The sequence below is a fragment of the Lipophrys pholis genome (genome assembly GCF_963383615.2).
Source record: "Lipophrys pholis genome assembly, chromosome: 14".
Classification (NCBI taxonomy): Eukaryota; Metazoa; Chordata; class Actinopteri; order Blenniiformes; family Blenniidae; genus Lipophrys; species Lipophrys pholis.
Genome location: NC_137633.1, coordinates 17,931,855 through 17,949,504, shown reverse-complemented (window position 1 = coordinate 17,949,504; position 17,650 = coordinate 17,931,855). Strand labels below are relative to the sequence as shown.

Here is a 17,650-nt window from a genome sequence, read left to right as displayed (position 1 = left end):
ATAAATCTGTCTTTTTGAAGCCTACTATATACAGCACCTTCCTCCCACTAACTGATGTAAGTAACTACCTATTTTAAACTAAATTGCACAGCACCGGTTAAGAAAATGAGTTCAACAGGCTCCAACCTTGGTGTCCATACTGGGGTCCTTGGGGGCCGTACGGGCCTGCGGGGCCGCTCTGAGGGTAAGGACTCATCCCGGAATACATCGGGCCCCCAGGCGACTGGTGGGGGGACATTGGAGGTCCAGATTGTGGCGAGGCAAACTGGGAGCCGGGCTGGTTCCTCTGCATGTTGGACATGAATCCTGAAACATAAACACAAAAAAATAATGTAAACGTTGTGTTCGCTGAGCGAGCTGAAGCAGTGAACGTACCTGCTTAGTGAAATCAAATATTGATGGAGGGATGAAACACGGACGGTCACTCTCAATCTCAATATGTTTGTATATTCATTCAATATCCTTGTGTAAAGAAATCCTCCATTCTAAGGAAGAGCTTTAATCTTTTAGATTTGCGACGGCTCCTTTTACTAATAGATACACTTTGGTGAGCAACACAACATTTAAGAATATAATAGAAAAGACAGGTTGGGGCACACAAACTGACAGTGGGCACAAATAAACATACGGGGAACATTTACTGAATTTTATCACTGCGGAACCCACAGGTCAAGTGTGTGTGCCGGGCCTCGCGGATGTACGTACGTGGCTGCAAAACCGAGTTTACCACTGAAAGACGGGGAAGAAACAAAACCCAACCTTGTGCTCCACTCTCCACAGAATAGCCAGTGATTTGACCACAGTGACTGTGTTATTCTGAGCCCGTTCTGTCAATAGATGTGTCAAAGCCTCTCAGGCCCAAACTCGCCGCCACCATTCAAATTGACATTTGGAGCGATCCTCGGCTGGGCTTCGCTCTTTCAGACGCCGTCATTCGTTTTTTAAAAACCCGCAGAAAGGTCTCCCAATCCACCGCGAATGAGGAAAGGTCGCCGGACGGCCATTGAAGAAAGAGGGAGGTTGTGTGGGAGTTGAAATGTGTGAGAGCGTGGGTATTCAGTATTGCAGATGAGGTGGAAATGGCTCCACTGTAAACTTTGAGAGCTATCTGCTTTGTTGAACCTCGAACACTGGCTTTGGGGTTCGGGGGGAAGGGGTATGTACATACACACATGTTTATTATAGAGAGAATTAAGCATTGCATGTCTGTGTGTGTGTGTGTGTGTGTGTGTGTGTGTGTGTGTGTGTGTGTGTGTGTGTGTGTGTGTGTGTGTGTGTGTGTGTGTGTGTGTGTGTGTGTGTGTGTGTGTGTGTGTGTTGTGAAGAGGCCGAGACAGAAAAAGAGACGCCGATATGAGAAAAAGTGTGTGTGTGGGAGGGGAAGACGGCGCAATGGAGGGAAAGAGCGATTGGGGCCTGAAAGTGCTTAGACTGCGAGTGCTGGGTTTAAGGAGCGAGGACATTATTGTAATGTTTTGCTTCCATTAGGGTAAGGGGATTCAGGGAGAGGAGGAGAAAAAAATACAGTGTGTAATACCGCACTTTAAATTGCCTGGAAAATGGATGGGGAGAGGAACATTGTGCAGACAGTGCTAAAAGCAAATAACACATTCAAGGATTTCTCTCTCTCTCTCTCTCTCTCTCTCTCTGGCAAAGTGAATGAAGCTCTCAGCCGGACGACAACAACAGGCGGGCAGCAAAGCATGCTAGAGAAAGTGTGTGTGTGTGTGTGTGTGTGTGTGTGTGTGTGTGTGTGTGTGTGTGTGCGTGTGTGTAGGGAGGGGGGTAAAAAAGGGACATTCAGCGGATTTATGGAAATGAAGAGTGGGGAGAGAGAGGCTCTCACGGAGACAGGCACTTGAGCAAAGTGGGACGTGTGCGTGGAAAAGGAGTGGGTGGGGGGGGTGGGGGGGGGGGGGGGGGGGGTTAATCCTAGTGAGGAAAACTGCAACCGAATTTAAAAAAAAAAAAAGCATGAACACTGTTAACCACGCTGTGTTTTCCTGGAGCAGGCATTAAATCTCTGACTTGATTTCATCATGTTGGAAATAACCTGTTACACTGCCGCTCCCTCCATCTTCATCCCTTCTCGCGTGGATGCTTTTTTTTCCCCCTTCCTCCTTTCAAATCAGCTCTTCTGCTGTTTTTGGTAACAGTCGAGAAGTGGCCATAATTGCTGGAAATGGCTTCCAGTTTGGCCGGGCCATGTGCGCTCTGTGGGTTAGCGTGCATGTTCGAAGCCTTTGGCAACAAGTTGTGGCCAAAAACTGAAGTGGCTAAACAAAACACAAAAAAACCCCCCAAAAAAACACAAACTGATCTGAATAGAATCTAGGAGAAGCTGAGTGAATGTTTACTGCTGCAATCCAACAAACCAGGAGTTTAAAATGACCATAGGGGTCAGATTCATTTTAGTCCAGCGGCCCAAAATTTTAAAAAATGAGCCAGATCAATGTAACAACCTTTAAATACTCATTGATCATCAACTGAAATGAGTGAGAGGTATCAGTAAATGGTGAAAAACTTTACATTTGTTGGAATTGATGAAGAAAAACAATTAAAAGTGATACATTGTTTCAGTTTGAATGATGCCTCCTGGTGCTAAACAGTAAAACGCCACAAAATGTTGCAAAATTTCACCACGGTAGTTATTTTGACTGAAACATTGTAATTTTTCCACTTTACAAATTCAATCTGTGGGCTGGTCTGGCGGGTGAGTTCTGGCCCCCGTGGCTGTTTGTTTGACATCCCTGACTGTCTATCTAATCTCTTTGATTTCATTTTACAAAGACATTATCACTGTGAACTGTTTCTGGAACCTTTCTGTGTCCAGTCTTCATGTTCTACCGTCAGCCAGAGGTCCTAAAAAAAGTTACTCATGTGAAAGTATAGTTACTTTAGCGTATTACTCAAGTGAAAATAAAATGTAGGCATCCAATACATATTATCTAAGACTAATAATGTACTTGAATTAAAACTTGTGAAAAATATTTATAGATCTGAAGAGACTTTCTGCTTGTTGGAACCTCTACAGACAATGACATGAGTTATATGAGCGAAGGGTTGGTCTCCACTGAGTGTACGGCTACATCGATGAACTTCCTATGTTTTACAATAAGTTCAAAAGGTTTTCTTTCACCTGTTACACTTCCAGTATTTCACCAAAGAGTATTTGATAGCATTTGCTTTTGCTTTATGTATGACACTGTCATCTAACAGCCTGTTTGAATACAGAGGAATGGGTCTTTTGTTCATTTACTATCAGGTCTTTGAATGAAAGAAGACATGATGGGAAATTCTTGATATTAACTTTAATTAATTTCTTTCTTCCTGTCAATGTGCACATACCTCCGATTGTTTCAGTTGATTATGTTGGCGAATTGAAGTATTTTCTTCCTAAATGCTGAGGCGCTATTCCACAAATCCTGACTGGATGAACTCTAAAGATAACAGGAATTTGGGATTCAAGTCTGATTTTAGTGATTTTGCCGTTAAACATTTTGTCGGATGGACTTTTAATGAGTAACGCAATGTTTTTGATGTTTCAATAGACTCACAGTGTATCGTGAAGGTTAGAAAAAAAAAATCTTTTTAGACCTTTTTCTACTTGCAAACTTGTTTAAAATCTGTCAAGAATGAACATTTCGATTCTTGATTCTATAAAAAGAAGTTAGTAAAGATGCCAGTTTTGGCCAATAATATATTACAAAATCCATTTTTGAAATGTAAATCTCACCAAAAGCCCGCTTTAAAAAAAAAAATTTGAGCAGAAAAACTATTAAAAATTAATAATTTAATGTTGTTACCTAAAATGGTGCACACAGACATATTTGAAAAAGAGGGTGCGGGTTTTTTCCCAGCATGCATTTGTGATTGAGTATTTCAAGAAGAAATCACAACAGGAAGCGACTGAAACAAACCTTTTAGTTGAAATGTATATTTTAACATGCGGCTGCAATTTCAATAAAGACTAATAAAAACAATAAAATAAGCCACAGTGCAAAATCATGACTCCATTTTAGAGACTATGCCTCCCTACATCTATTGACAACAACATATATCTTATACAGGAAGCCCAGGATTTACTCCAAAATCAGTATGTAGCATGAAAGTGTGGGTTTCGAGTGAATCGTCTGAGTTTTTTTGGTGGGTTTTATCTGATCTGCTGGTGAAGTAGCTCTGATTACTATAACGAGGGAACACCTGCTTCCTCTGCAAATCACACAAGCAAAGACTGAACAATGTTGGCGTATTTTTTTAAAAGGCTTCTTTACAGATAATGTCACACAGGTGTAAGTGAAGTCATTTTATGCATCCAAACAAGCCAAATAGCTTGTTTACATCTTAGCGCAAACATTCCTAAGTCGTCATACTGCTTCAGAAAAATCTGTCTGAGCTTTGCCAACATACTATTTCGGTTTTGGCTTTGTTGCTTGTCTTTAATCTACACGCAGCTTTGGCTGGTGTAAAACATAAAGAAACTGTTTCCATCTCACACAAGCTTGAATGTGGATCTAATCAGAGAGAAGTGCACAATGTGCATTGTTTATGGAAACTCTAAGTAAGCTTACGAGGTTGTTTTTTTTTTAAAGAAGCACATGTCCTTAGAAGGCCCGCAGCATACAGCTCAGTGTGCGTACTGGACATGTAAATACACATCGGTACACAGCGTTCCACTAATCCTCAAGTTCCCCTCCGAGACCGACAATCCTCCGTGTTCCCCGCCAGACGAGGCCAAACACCAAATGTTTTCCAGTGCAGAACACACGCAGACGTACCTCTCTCTGGAGCCATAGGTGAACGGGTGATTGATCCATCTGGTCCGTTTCCAGAGCTTTGCGGGGCCATGGCCGAGCCTGCAGGACACAAAGCCACACAAGACATTTTAGGGCTTATTGAGTGTATATTTATAACAAAGGCTTTTATGTTGCAAGAAAATGTTTTGTCTGATTTCAGTCTGCTCTTTGTTTGAAAGTGAGGTCAACAGAGAAGTGGCTTATCGCGGCTTCCCATTTGAATATTAGAAGCATAATGCTCAGACTGAGGTAAGAATTAAGCCTCGAAGGACCGCTTTTGTTTTCCTTTCTGCTGTTCCTCCAATGACACTAAAGTTTACCTGGTTCAAAAACTTCTCTGCCTTTTGATTGATGAAAGAGAAACAAAGAGAGATCAGTGTGAAGCTGAAGGTTTCTTCCTATTTCCTTTTGACTGAGGCGGCCCTGCCTTTGTTTCCCGAGCATCGATTGATCCGGTGAGAGGGTCTGATGCCAAATTTAGCCTTTACAGGCACGCAGAGAGCTCAGCACAATTACCATACATGAAGCCGTTTGTGATTCACTATTAGCTAAATGACAAATGCACTTCCAGGGGACATATCAAGTCATCGGACCTCGTGCCACTTCCCTGTGTAAGCATTAAAAGCAGAGCGATCCCCTATAGAAGAGCAGAGCCATTTGAGGAGCATTGATTAGGTGGTTGTGCAGGTCTTTGGCTGCGTCTGTTCCATTGAAATCCAATAGTGAGTTGAGGGTCTGATTAGGACAATGGCAGAGGGAGACTATGGTGGATTGATTTGGCCCAGAGGAAGGAGAGAGATGCCAAATTAACCTTTTATCTTTAAATGCAAGGCAGAGACAATGATGAGAGGGGTAGACAAGCGTCTACTTTACTATACTGCACTATAGAACTTCCAACCAATTTTTATTACATATAAATGACGAGTCTCGTGTTTTTTTAAAGACTGACTCTCTGTCACAAACATAAAATGTATGTAGAAACCTGAACATTCCTATAAAGGGTTAACTATGTGTTTTACAAGTAATGGGAGGATGAAGGGAAAGTTAAGCCGATTTGAATTACGAGATGAAATAATTCCAGATTAACTTTTTTTCCCCTCAAAGTTATAAACGATGAGATTGTAAAAATTCCCAAAAGTGGTTGAACTATTTGTTTTTCTGTCAAATAGTTTTTACAACAGGGGGATAAAACTCTCCTCCCCTTCACAGTGTTTTCAGCAGGGCAGATGAAAAATTTAAATAAATGTCTTAGAATCTAGGTAAAAAACCTTCTGTTCCATTTTCACAATAAGCAATATTATTAGTCTTTATATGTAATTGGCAATTGTTGTAAATGTTAAACGTTAGTTATTCACTAACTTATTTCATAATTCTTGGCTACACAAAACTATTTTCAGAAATTTCTTTTTTTTTTAGGAATAAATCTTAATCTAATTCTCCAATTAATATTAAAAAAAAGTTTTTTTTCTCAAAAGTTAAATGATAGATAACCATGCTAGGAAAAGGTGTCACACCCACTGACAGCCTGCATGGGAAGTTTCACCCAAGCTATGGAAACAACTGTACTATAATTGATTTTCTGATTACATCCAGTTGTAAAATGTGTGTTTAGATATATTAAATATTAGGATTTCTTTTCTTTCTTTTGTACCCCGCATACAGCAATAAAAATACCTGCCTATAGCAATTGTTTATTGAAGATTCTCCATTATGAAGTACAGTTCAGAGCCGTATTAACACATTTGGTTGTTACAGTGTCCTTAAAACTCACACTGAATATAAATCTGTTATTATGGAGGAAACACTTCACATTATTCAGTCACTCTGTGGAATGAGTGCTATTCAGTGTGTGTGTGTGTGTGTGTGTGTGTGTGTGTGTGTGTGTGTGTGTGTGTGTGTGTGTGTGTGTGTGTGTGTGTGTGTGTGTGTGTGTGATGTGTCTGTCCACGGCAGCGGTGATACATGACTGGAGGTGACACACTCTCCACATAAACAAACCCAATTAAGTCAATATAATTGCTTTGCATAAAACTGCATAAACAACATTTCCATCCACTGTCGCCGCCCACTCACAACCGAGCACGCGCGTGCATCTGAACCGCCGGTGCCGCACACACACACACGCACATACACACACACACACGTGTAAAAGTAATTGCACAAACAAGTGTAAATAAACACACTCGGGAAGCGTGAGGAACGCACGGAGGAACGCACGGAGGAACACAAAGGCACATGTGCAGAAGCGTCGGTGCACGCTCACTCAGACCCCCCGCCTCACACATGAATCGACCCAGCGGCGCCGCTTCAAAGAGAGAATATTCGATTAGTTAGTCTGTCACCTTGTTGCAGGAGGGATTGGGAAATGTGAGTATATGCTAACACTGAAGAAACTCTGAAATAACACTGGAAACACTGGTTATGCGCTTTTATGCATCGTCAGTGAGAGAATGAGCGGAAGTTGCAAAGTATACAAATAAATCGTGACAACCTGAACCTTGTGCGAGCAGATTGAGTGCTTCTGCAGGCTTGTTTACATATTTGTTACACTGTTACATAGTTTTATCAATAGCAGCGTGCTGACCCAGTGATGACTGTCATCATGGTGGACACAAAACATGATTTCAATACCTATTTGAGACTTCTTAGAGCCACTCCATAGAAAACTTAACGACAGTAAATGTTATTTTTGTGTGTTACAACTGACATCAAATATCACAATTCATAGTTAAAATTTGAAGTGAATCTTTTCAAAAAGCTTTGTCGTGTCATACTAATCAGCACATGGCACTAGTGAACTGAAAAAAATAAAAATAAAGATTGAATCCATTTTTATTAACCTATAATGCAAAGTTTTCAAGAAACAAAAACAAGCTGGAATGATCAAACATGGTTACTTGGCCCATAAGTGCTTCATAATTTATATTTGGATGCTACTTTATCCAGGGGTCACCACAGAAAGTCACTCTGACTTGGCAAGTTTGAACACCGGATGCCCTTAAAAGTACACGTACCAAATTGTGTCAGCTGCAACGGGATACAAACACAACATAACATAAGCAGGATTTGAATCAAAAACAGGTTCATTTCCATTCAAAAAGCTGTTTTAATGCACAGTCCAAACCAGCAAAGCATCATGCAACAATTTTCCATTTGTCAGACGTAGCTTGAAAACTAAATTTCCCTCAGAAATGTCAAGCATAATAAGAACCAGACAAAGCTTAAAGAGTGGAGAAAGCAGCGGAAGCTTTAAATAGGTCGGATTCACGATAATATTAATGCACAGCTACATGTGCAAAGGCGTGCGTGCAACTGCGTGCAGGAGACCGTTTCTCCTAATCTGCCATGTGTTCTGCCTCAGTGTGTCTATTAGTGTGCGGTTTATGTAGTGAATGTTTACCCTGAAGCGTCTTGTAAATGGTCACGGCCACTTGTTGCCGGAGGGAGCCATTCCATTCCACCGCCGCGCAGGTTTTAGACGGATGGCAGCGAGGATGAAGAATGTGAGCAGGAGCTTATTGAACCCTTAAACTGGTGGAAGCTGACCCTATGATAAAGACTAGAGCGCGCGTGTTTGTGTGTGTGTGTGTGTGTGTGTGTGTGTGTGTGTGTGTGTGTGTGTGTGTGTGTGTGTGTGCAGGGATGCATGCCAGGCACCAGCTTTGCTGTCAGACTCTGTTTGCTTGGATGGCAGAGTGGTTGTGGCAGGAGCTTGCTGTGTGTGTGTGTGTGTGTGTGTGTGTGTATGTCTGTATGTGTGTGTGTGTGTGCCGCTGTGAAGGTAGAAACAGGGAACGGTGCCCTCCATGCTCCGCTACTCTCTCCACACAGCCATAGTAACTGTCAGCATGGATAAAAATAATGCAAAGACATATGCGTTTGTGCGTGTGTGTGTGTGTGTGTGTGTGTGTGTGTGTGTGTCTGTGTGTGTGTGTGTGTGCGTTCGTGTGTGAAAGAAATGGGAACAGATGATACAGACAAATAGGAGATAAGTTGTAGTATAGCGCAACACAACGTGACCCGGGCCTCGCCGTTCTGTCTCTCCCATCAACAAGTAAACTTTGTAATTATTTCGCCGCCAATTACAAACAAAGCCTCTTCTCACATTCTCTCCTCTTCCCTATCCTCCCTGGCTCCTCGCCTCTCTTCTCCCCGCTATAATTTTTAACAAGGTGCCATTAAATAATTACGTCCAAATAAAACAAACAGGCTCCACAGCGAGTGCTGGCACTTTTAATCCACACCATTAATAATTCATACGCTGAATCTTTGACGTGTGGTTCTCCTCCGCGTGCTGCCGAGGGAGAGGAGAGCGCTAAATGTCAGCACGAGCCGACTGCATACCCCCCCACCCCACCCCACCCCACCCCCTACCCCACCCCCCGCCCCCACCATGAAAATGTAAAACAAATTAACACTATGGAAATGCCTCCACTATTCAGGTCATCATCCTCTTACTGTTGTCACTTTGTATTTACGTAACTCTCAACTTGCCGGCTTGTAACGATGCGATATGTGTCTTTCTATGCCGCTATCGTAGAGTCAATTTATGCTTGAGTTGTTTTTCCTAAATAAAATCTTTGCATTTTCATTCCTCGTTCATTTTTATGCTTTTAACTTGTTAAATGTGATTTGACATATCTCTATCTTTTTCATTGTCTCAATGTTTTTTCGCCACTTTAAGTGCTTCTAAGTGTAACACAGCCGGTGCTGAAATATTGATCGTCATTCTTGCATCTTCCTGCACGTTTTCGTGCTTTTCAGTCTCTATACATTACGTGTGTTTCCATGTTAGTGACCTTGACTGCGTGTTTCCTGCCGCCACGCCAGCGTTCCCATGGGTGAACGATTACAGTCGCCACGTGCAACAATCAGGCCCCATTTACACGGCAACGTTTTCAAGTGAAAGCGGAAAAACTTTCAATGTGTTTTGGGTGTTGGTTTACATGACAGTGGTGCTCGGAGTCACGGAAAACGTGACTTTTTGAAAATGGCTTCCGAGGTGGAACTCATCGAAATAGCCCCGACATCGGCTCTGTGGAAAAACGCAACTTTTCTGAAACGCCCCCACTGTGCATGTGCACCACGACTGTTGCAAAGAGTTCTGCACATGTGCACATAGAAGGCTAATGACAACAATGGCGGCCTGGCGGTCACGAGACAAGAATCACCTGTAATAACAATCCAACTTGGTCGTCTGTCCAGACGAATGTCTGCGCACTCACCCTTGTTAATGCTTGTATCGTATTCTCTGCATGCATGTGTGTGTATGTATGCTTCCATTACAAAAACAAACAATAGCATCCAACAGTGGTCCATCATGAAATCTCTATTGTTTTCAAAACGTTGCTGTGTCACCGCAAAACCTTTCTGAAACGAAACCGTTTGAAACCATGTCATGCCCTTCCACCCTGCAGCTTTACACCATTAGAAACAGCCAGCGGTACACAGAAACAACCCAAAAACAGAGAAACATTTAGCAAAGTCCAGTTATTTGGAGGGTATTAGTTACTAATTGAAATGTAAAAAAAAAAAGGCTTTAGCAGGTATGACAGTTGCAGACCATAAATCAAGACTTGTCACATATTTACAATTAAAAACATCTAACTAGCATGAGAAAATAATGTATTTATTGTTTATGGATCCCAACAGCCATTAACAGTAATATCTAATAATATTAAAATGATTTAAAGTCCATAAATCATAGCGTGGGAAGCTTTGTGTCGAGTCGTTAGGCCATCAGTTTGACGAATTAGATGTGACGTTTGGTTTTTTGTGATTTTTGTGACCTGAAGGAGGCATCGGAGCGTCACCGCTCAAATGTTTGACCTTACCATTCACCTGTCAGACTTTTTAGACTACATGCGGGCAGTTTTCAGAAAAGACGAGGACCTGCTGCACAAAGACCAAAGGAAAACCTCGAACAGGAATGCTTTTCAGATCGCAGCCGAAGAGTCAAATAACTGCAATTTCGTCTTTGTAAAAAGCCACTTAGCAAACACATCCATTTTCTACTCTTTCCTCATGATACAAGGCAGCAGGGCCAAAAAGTAATGAGAGTTCATTGCGTTTCTGGAGATAATGCTCCTCGCTAAAAAGCCAATACACATTTTGAAATTTCTCTTGCACAAGGACTGTCGAGGCAACCCTGAGTCTCCTTTGAAGAGCGGGAGTGTGTTCTTTGAAGCTTTTTTTCATCAGGGTTTCAGACGCGAACGCAGCTGAAGTTCAAAGCTGAGGGAGAGCACTTGTGGCCATATTTCTGTTTTGTTTCAGGGCCCTGGAAATATTAAGCTGGGGAGCAGCCGCGTAGAGGTGCGGGCGTGCGTCACGTTGATGAAGAGAAAGTCGGGCAGAGATCCAGCGAGAAGACTTTTATTAATTGCTGATGAAAGACACGTGTGGGTGTGTGTTAGCAGACGAGCGTCTACAGGCTCGCAGAGGTGTGTTTGTATGTCTACACACACACACATGCGTGGCTGTGTCTGCTTGACTTGCGCGCACACAACACACACACACACACACACACACACACACACACACACACACACACACACACACACACACACACACACACACACACACACACACACACACACACACACACACACATTGGAACACGCTCTCTAACTGTTTTCACAAATAGAGACCCCCTTGAGCAGGAAGGGCCATTTTTACTAAAGTGAGGTAACTGTGGTGAGCACTAATAGACTGGCAGAGAATACAGAGAAAGGGCTGCTTCAGCACCATCTCTTAATACAACCCTGAGGCTATAAACACACACACACACATATACCTGCACCACCCAACAAATACACTCTCACACACACGCACGCACGCACGCACGCACGCACGCACGCACGCACGCACGCACGCACGCACGCACGCACGCACACACACACACACACACACACACACACACACACACACAGACAGAGAAAGGTAATATCCCCCATTTGCCATATCTTTAGGGGGAAGAGGCAGATAAACAGCGGGCTCCAATAATGGTGGTTTAGATCTCAATGGGTGCGAGTCAATGCCTCTCCAAGCCGGGGGCTAATGCCAGTTAACTCTCCCTGTAGGGGGACCGACACAGGCCTGCAGTGGCTCGCAAAACAAGCGCTCTCCCAAGATCCTCATTACTTCCAACGCTGAGTAGCAACTGTAAGTAAAGCAAAACTGCAGCTTAAGCTAAAAAACAGTGAGTTGGATGCGGGGGAGAAAGAGAGAGGGAAAGAGAAAGCAAGAAAATAGGTGTTGGGGAGGGAGAATAATTGCACACTGTGCTCCGGTTAGGGTTTTCCAGTCTCACAGAGTTAGAATGGGATTTCTCTAAACGGCTAACGCAGCAAGCAGGTGCTGTTTTTTTTCTCTCTCTATCCCTCCCTGCCTGTTTTGGCCGACGGTGTTCTTTGTGAATGCGACGCCTGCGGGGAGGGCATTTTGCTGTTTCACTTCGAACACGAGCAGCCATCAGGAGGCAAGAAGACAGAGGAATGTGGGAGAAAGAGGGAAATGAGCTGGGCGGACGGCGGTGGTGGAGGAGGAGGGAGGTAGGGAGGGAGGGGTGGGTGGATGTTGATGGGTTTAAAAAACAAAACAAAAAAAGGAGGACAGAAGTGAAGAAAAAGAGCTGGAGGAGAGATGTGGAGAAATAAGAGGGGAGGAACAGAGGCAGAAATGCGGATGGAAAATTCACGCCTTGTTCCTCGGTGGGAGGCCTGTACCACAGCAACGCTCTGAGCAAAGAAAGCAGAGACAGCGATGGGGGGGAAAAAAGAGGGTGGGGATGATGATGAGGGTGGTGGTGGTGGTGGTGGGGGAGGGGGGCGTGAGACACAAGAGGGAAACATAAGAGAAAGCGAGCACGATAAAAATAATGAGAGAAAGAGAGAGGGACAGGGACAGCCAGCGGCGGTGTTCCCACCACGCAGCCTCTCAGGGAGTGGTGTGACTAGAAAACTCGCCCGGCTACACACACACACACACACACACACACACTCCACCTCACCCCACTGCTTTACCCCCCCCACACAAAACACCCCACCAACCCTCCACCGCTGCTTTCTTGGAATAACTTTCACCACGAGCAGAGGAGGGGATAAAAAAAACAGGAGTTTTGGTTGAACATCCCTGAGGCGACTTTTCGGGTCCGATACTCTGCAGCTGAAGTCGTTTGTTGATTCTCCGTCATCGGGGAAGTTGTTTGCTGACGCCCCCCCCCCCCCCCCCCCCCCCAAAAAAAGAAAATTAAATGGCCACGTTTCTCAGCATGCAAATCCGATCTGAAGTCATCTCTGTGGTTTCCTTCAGGCGTTGAACAACGAATGACCCCACAGAGGCGAAGGAACACCATGGTACTCAGGGCTTTTTTTTTTTTCCACGTTGCAGTCCTCAATGCTCAAAGCAACTTATTAAGTCGGATGAACTTCATGTTTCCTCAGAAATTCTGCTAACCTGAATATTTTGCATTACTGATTTTATTTCTTCTTTTTTGTTTTTCCAAACTGTATTGAATGAAGTGCAGCGCAATTTAAAGCAGAGTATCACTGATGTGCCTCATTCTATAAACATTTTCACAGTTTTTGTGCTTCCTTCATCTTGATCTTTGGGGAAAACCTGTCTAAAAACACAATTTTATAATTGTCCATGTCAAATCCAATCCATGTGACTCTTTCTCTAAAGTCTAATCTGGGAAACTTCGGCCAAACTTGAGTATGTTTGCCGAAAAATGTGTTTTCATCTTTTCAATCTTAAATCTTAAAATATGGCTCAGGCCTTTATGCAATAGGGTTCACAATGTGCAACTTCTTTTCTGAAACTGTATGAGATAATGTCTCAAACTGCGATACACACATAGTGAATGGCTGCCAGAAGTGTCAATCAAATCTGGAACACGCCCATTTATTTGGAAACATTTATCAGAATGACAAAAAAAAAAGCACGTAGCTGTCTGATATCAAAAACATACTTACACATCAATGAAAGAAGTTTAAAGTGAGACATAGTCTCACAAATGAAGCATAGTTAACATAAAAAGGGCTTTTTTACATCATTAGCTTCAGGCGTAGAGTAAGTACACAAAATACCCACTTGTTCCATTACAGAAAATCACATTGGTGATAAAAAAAGTAGTATTTTTCTAAATTTGAAGTCTGTTATTATAACTTCTAATTGAGTATAACTGTAGCAATATAACAGTAGTTGTACTTGAGTACATATTTCACTCCTCTGCTCTCTGATACTATCTAATGAAATCATTTGTGTCTCTGAGTATTCTGTGAAATAATTCGCTTTAATTTTGTCAGAACTTATTGGGATTTACAGTGCATCTGTGGAGCTCATTACCATAATGATAGAAAAAAAAAGAAGAAACTAACTCAATGCAAACCACAGGCGAGGCTGCAGGGATGAGAGAAAGGACAAGAGCAGATACAGAGCAGTTTGAGGAGGATTGGTCGGGAAGGACCCCCCGAGCGAACGAACTGGACAGGTCTGGCCTTCTCTCCCACCTTCGATCCATCCCTCCTTACCCTCTCTCTCTTCCACTTGCCCTGACCTCTTTGTCCTTTTCTGGGCCCCGGAAGCTCTTGAAGCGGAGCGCAGATAAACAGCTTAAACTCTCCCGAGCGCTCGCCCGCGAGCTCCAATCACCTCTTTAGAGGAAAAAAAGAAAGAAAGAAAACTTGGGAGGTGGTGAGGAACGATGGAAGAGGGAGAAGACGAGAGTGGAGGAGGAGGAGGAGAAGGAGGGGAGGAAGGGGGGGGGAGCAGGCAGCCACTGTTAACTGGACCTCAGAGGACCATGATGGAGAGAGAAAATGAGCAAAGCAAAACAGAAGGGAAAGAGAAAGAGGGGAGGACTTTGTGATCTTCAGCAGCAGACAGAAGGAGCCGGGCCAAGGAAGAGTGTGGATGTGCTCTGTGTCAATTAGTAACTGCACAATGTGGAGAAATGTTACAGATTGGCCTTCAAAAGGCGGTCAGGCCCACAGAAACAAATGTGCAAACACACACCACACACGCACACGCACACACACACACACGCACGCACACACACACACACGGATGGAAATATCTCCGAACACCGAGATGTGAAAATGAGCACAGTCTCGGTTCAGTTTACGTTGAATCAGTTAGAGCAATCAGTCTGCCGCAAACACAAAGATCACCATGGTGACGCAGGCATTAAAATTACTAGTTGTTGTCTGAGTGGGTTTAAAAAAAAAAAGAAAAAAAAAAGAAAAAGGTCTTGTATTTTAACCAAAAAAAAGCTTGAATGGGGGGAAATTAGATTTAATATCATATTATTCCTAAACTCTGAACCAGCGTTTGTCTGTGGGGGGACTGAAGACACCGAGATAACTCAGTCCAGAACGTGAATGACAGCCTGCTTCTCGGATGACTTCAACTACTTCTCAGATGTGAGCAGACTCAGAAGAGGGATGTGTTTTCTCACAGTAAATTCAGTCAATGTTGAGGTTTGCGGAAGGATCTTCCCTTGTGGAGCCTCATCGTGTGCATCCTATCAGCAGCAGCGATCCAAGCCAGGCTCCTGTGCTGTTTGATTTAATACGCATCAGGTTCAGAACTGGTAATGGAAATGTCTTCGGCTGGTTTTTGGGGAGAAGTGACAGTCACACCGAGGCTGAAAGGAAGTGACGCCATGCTGGCAGGCTGACAGATTGGAGACAACTTGTCAAATCCGGCAAACACTGTGTTGTCTTCCACAGAGGAATCTAACTACACCTCGACGAATCAGCACCCCGCGGCTGCCGGGATGATGTGAACTTCAGGACAGTTTGGTGAACTTTTTCAGCAGCACGGCCTCGCCTCGCTCGGCTTGCAGTCCGTGATGGAGGCTCCAGCGCCGGTGCTCCCATTCCACCGCCCCATCCATCCGGATGTGAGACAAATGTCTGCCTGCCTCGTCCCCGATGTCTCATGGAAGGAGAAAAATATTCTGAGGATGCTCTGAATTGCTTCAGAGACACTGGGAGGAAGGAGGTGTGTGTGTGTGTGTGTGTGTGTGTGTGTGTGTGTGTGTGTGTGTGTGTGTGTGTGTGTGTGTGTGTGTGTGTGTGTGTGTGTGTGTGTGTGTGTGTGTGCGCGCGCACAAGGTGGAGGAAGGGGGAGGGAGGAGGAGGTTGGCGGTTGAGCAATGTGATTTCTGCTCGACTGTCACAAATCTAGCGCAACAGGAAAATCAATTTGGCCCTGTGTGTGCCTTTTTGGCTCCGGGAGAGAATCCAAATAGCAAGGCGAGGCCCGGATAATGTTACAGTGTATTGGATTTGCTTCATGGAGAGACAGAGAAAGAGGGAGGGAGGGAGAGGGTGAGAGGGAAGAAGAAGAGAAGTGAGGAGACGAGGGAATCACAGGCATGCTGTGGAGCTCAGACAAGATAGATTTGTGCGAGTGTATGGGTGTATGATAGGCTAGCGATCTGTCAGTCCCACCGTTTTCCCACTCTCGCTCTCTTTCCCACACACACTCGGAGAACGCTGCCACTCATGCAAGTGAAGCGTATATATATATATATATATATATATGGGAGTGATTTATACAGACAACAATACATGCTAAGTTTCAAACCATGAAATAAAGTTTTTATAGATGTAGGTGTTCTCGTGCGATGCCGCGAACGCGCTCTGGATTGTTTCTTTTCACCATTTTGAGTGTGTGTGTGTGTTTGACAGCCAGGTGAGAGGATGACATAATGAAATTGCTCTCGCCTGACCGCTGTCAAGGGTAACATGTGTGCTCATCCATGTGACGTGTCGCATCACTCCGCGGAGAGAGCCTGACCGCTGGCAGGCGAACACGCGCCACACAAACCCGTGCGTATGGAGATATGCCCGCAAACACGGACACAGCTGGGAAGGACAGCGCTTTGCTCACTTTCATGGCTAAATAGGTATTTACTTATTTAAGAGAGACAGTTTGTATGTCATCTGTTCTCGGACTGAAAAGAGTCACTGCCTGTACCATCTAGTGGCACCAAACGGCATTACAAGACGGATCAGGCTGTGGCGAGCTGGTCAAGTGCTCACATGAAAAACACATACTTGCTGAAACAACAAAAAAATAAGAAAGTACTGAGGATGAAATTGAATTAAGCATGAAAATAAGAAAGAGTGTTTAATTTTATAGGTGCAACATGTTTCTTTCATCTATCACTGCCTGGCTACCAAGAGCAGATAAACACACACAAACTAATCCTCATAAAACTGTCAGCTGCAAAATGATCGGCAAAAACATAAGTAGTAAACTAATTACTGTAGTTTTGAGTCTCAATAATCAGAAGAAACAGGAAATAACCTGATTGCGTTGTATAAATAACTATAATTATTTTAAACTTTAAAAACGGTGTATCTTTTCTTGACAAGCGTCAAGAAAAGAAGAGGAAAAAAAAGAAATCGATCGATCAATTTTTTTTTTTTTTTACATAACTGTAAATAAATGCAAGCAGAGCAGTGCAGAATCTATAATATTGATTATGATGTTGAACTTCGAGTGTAACAGGTGAGACTATTGTAAGTGATAAATAAAGAATAACCGGTAGTCAAGCCTTTTATAAAGTGACCTTGAATGGCTTGAGATTTTCATATCCAGTCTAAAAAGGCATGTTTATTTGGGAAAAACAAGAAGAGAATCAATGTTACTAAAACAGTCCAGATGTACACCGAAACTATTTCATTATCAGAAGATACTGGACAGACACACTCACAATCACAAATAAGGGCAATTTATGATCGAGGGTTGACTTCACATGCATGTTTTTGGACAGTGGGAGAAAACCCACACAGGAAGAACATGCAAACACAGCACAGAACGGCCTGGAATGAAAGCAC

At 43.4% G+C, this 17,650-nt stretch overlaps 1 protein-coding gene across 1 annotated transcript in view; it reads right to left on the bottom strand.

Moving 5' to 3' along the window:
* Positions 1 to 17,650, bottom strand: part of arid1b (AT-rich interactive domain 1B) — a gene marked incomplete at its 5' end in the record, with an annotated part of 232,650 nt that overhangs the window by 49,153 nt on the left and 165,847 nt on the right. Inside the window, 2 exons of the mRNA XM_080480543.1 lie at positions 127 to 306; positions 4,779 to 4,856. Of these exons, the coding sequence (XP_080336669.1) occupies positions 127 to 306; positions 4,779 to 4,856 (258 nt within the window). The remainder of the gene's footprint in view (positions 1 to 126; positions 307 to 4,778; positions 4,857 to 17,650) is intronic.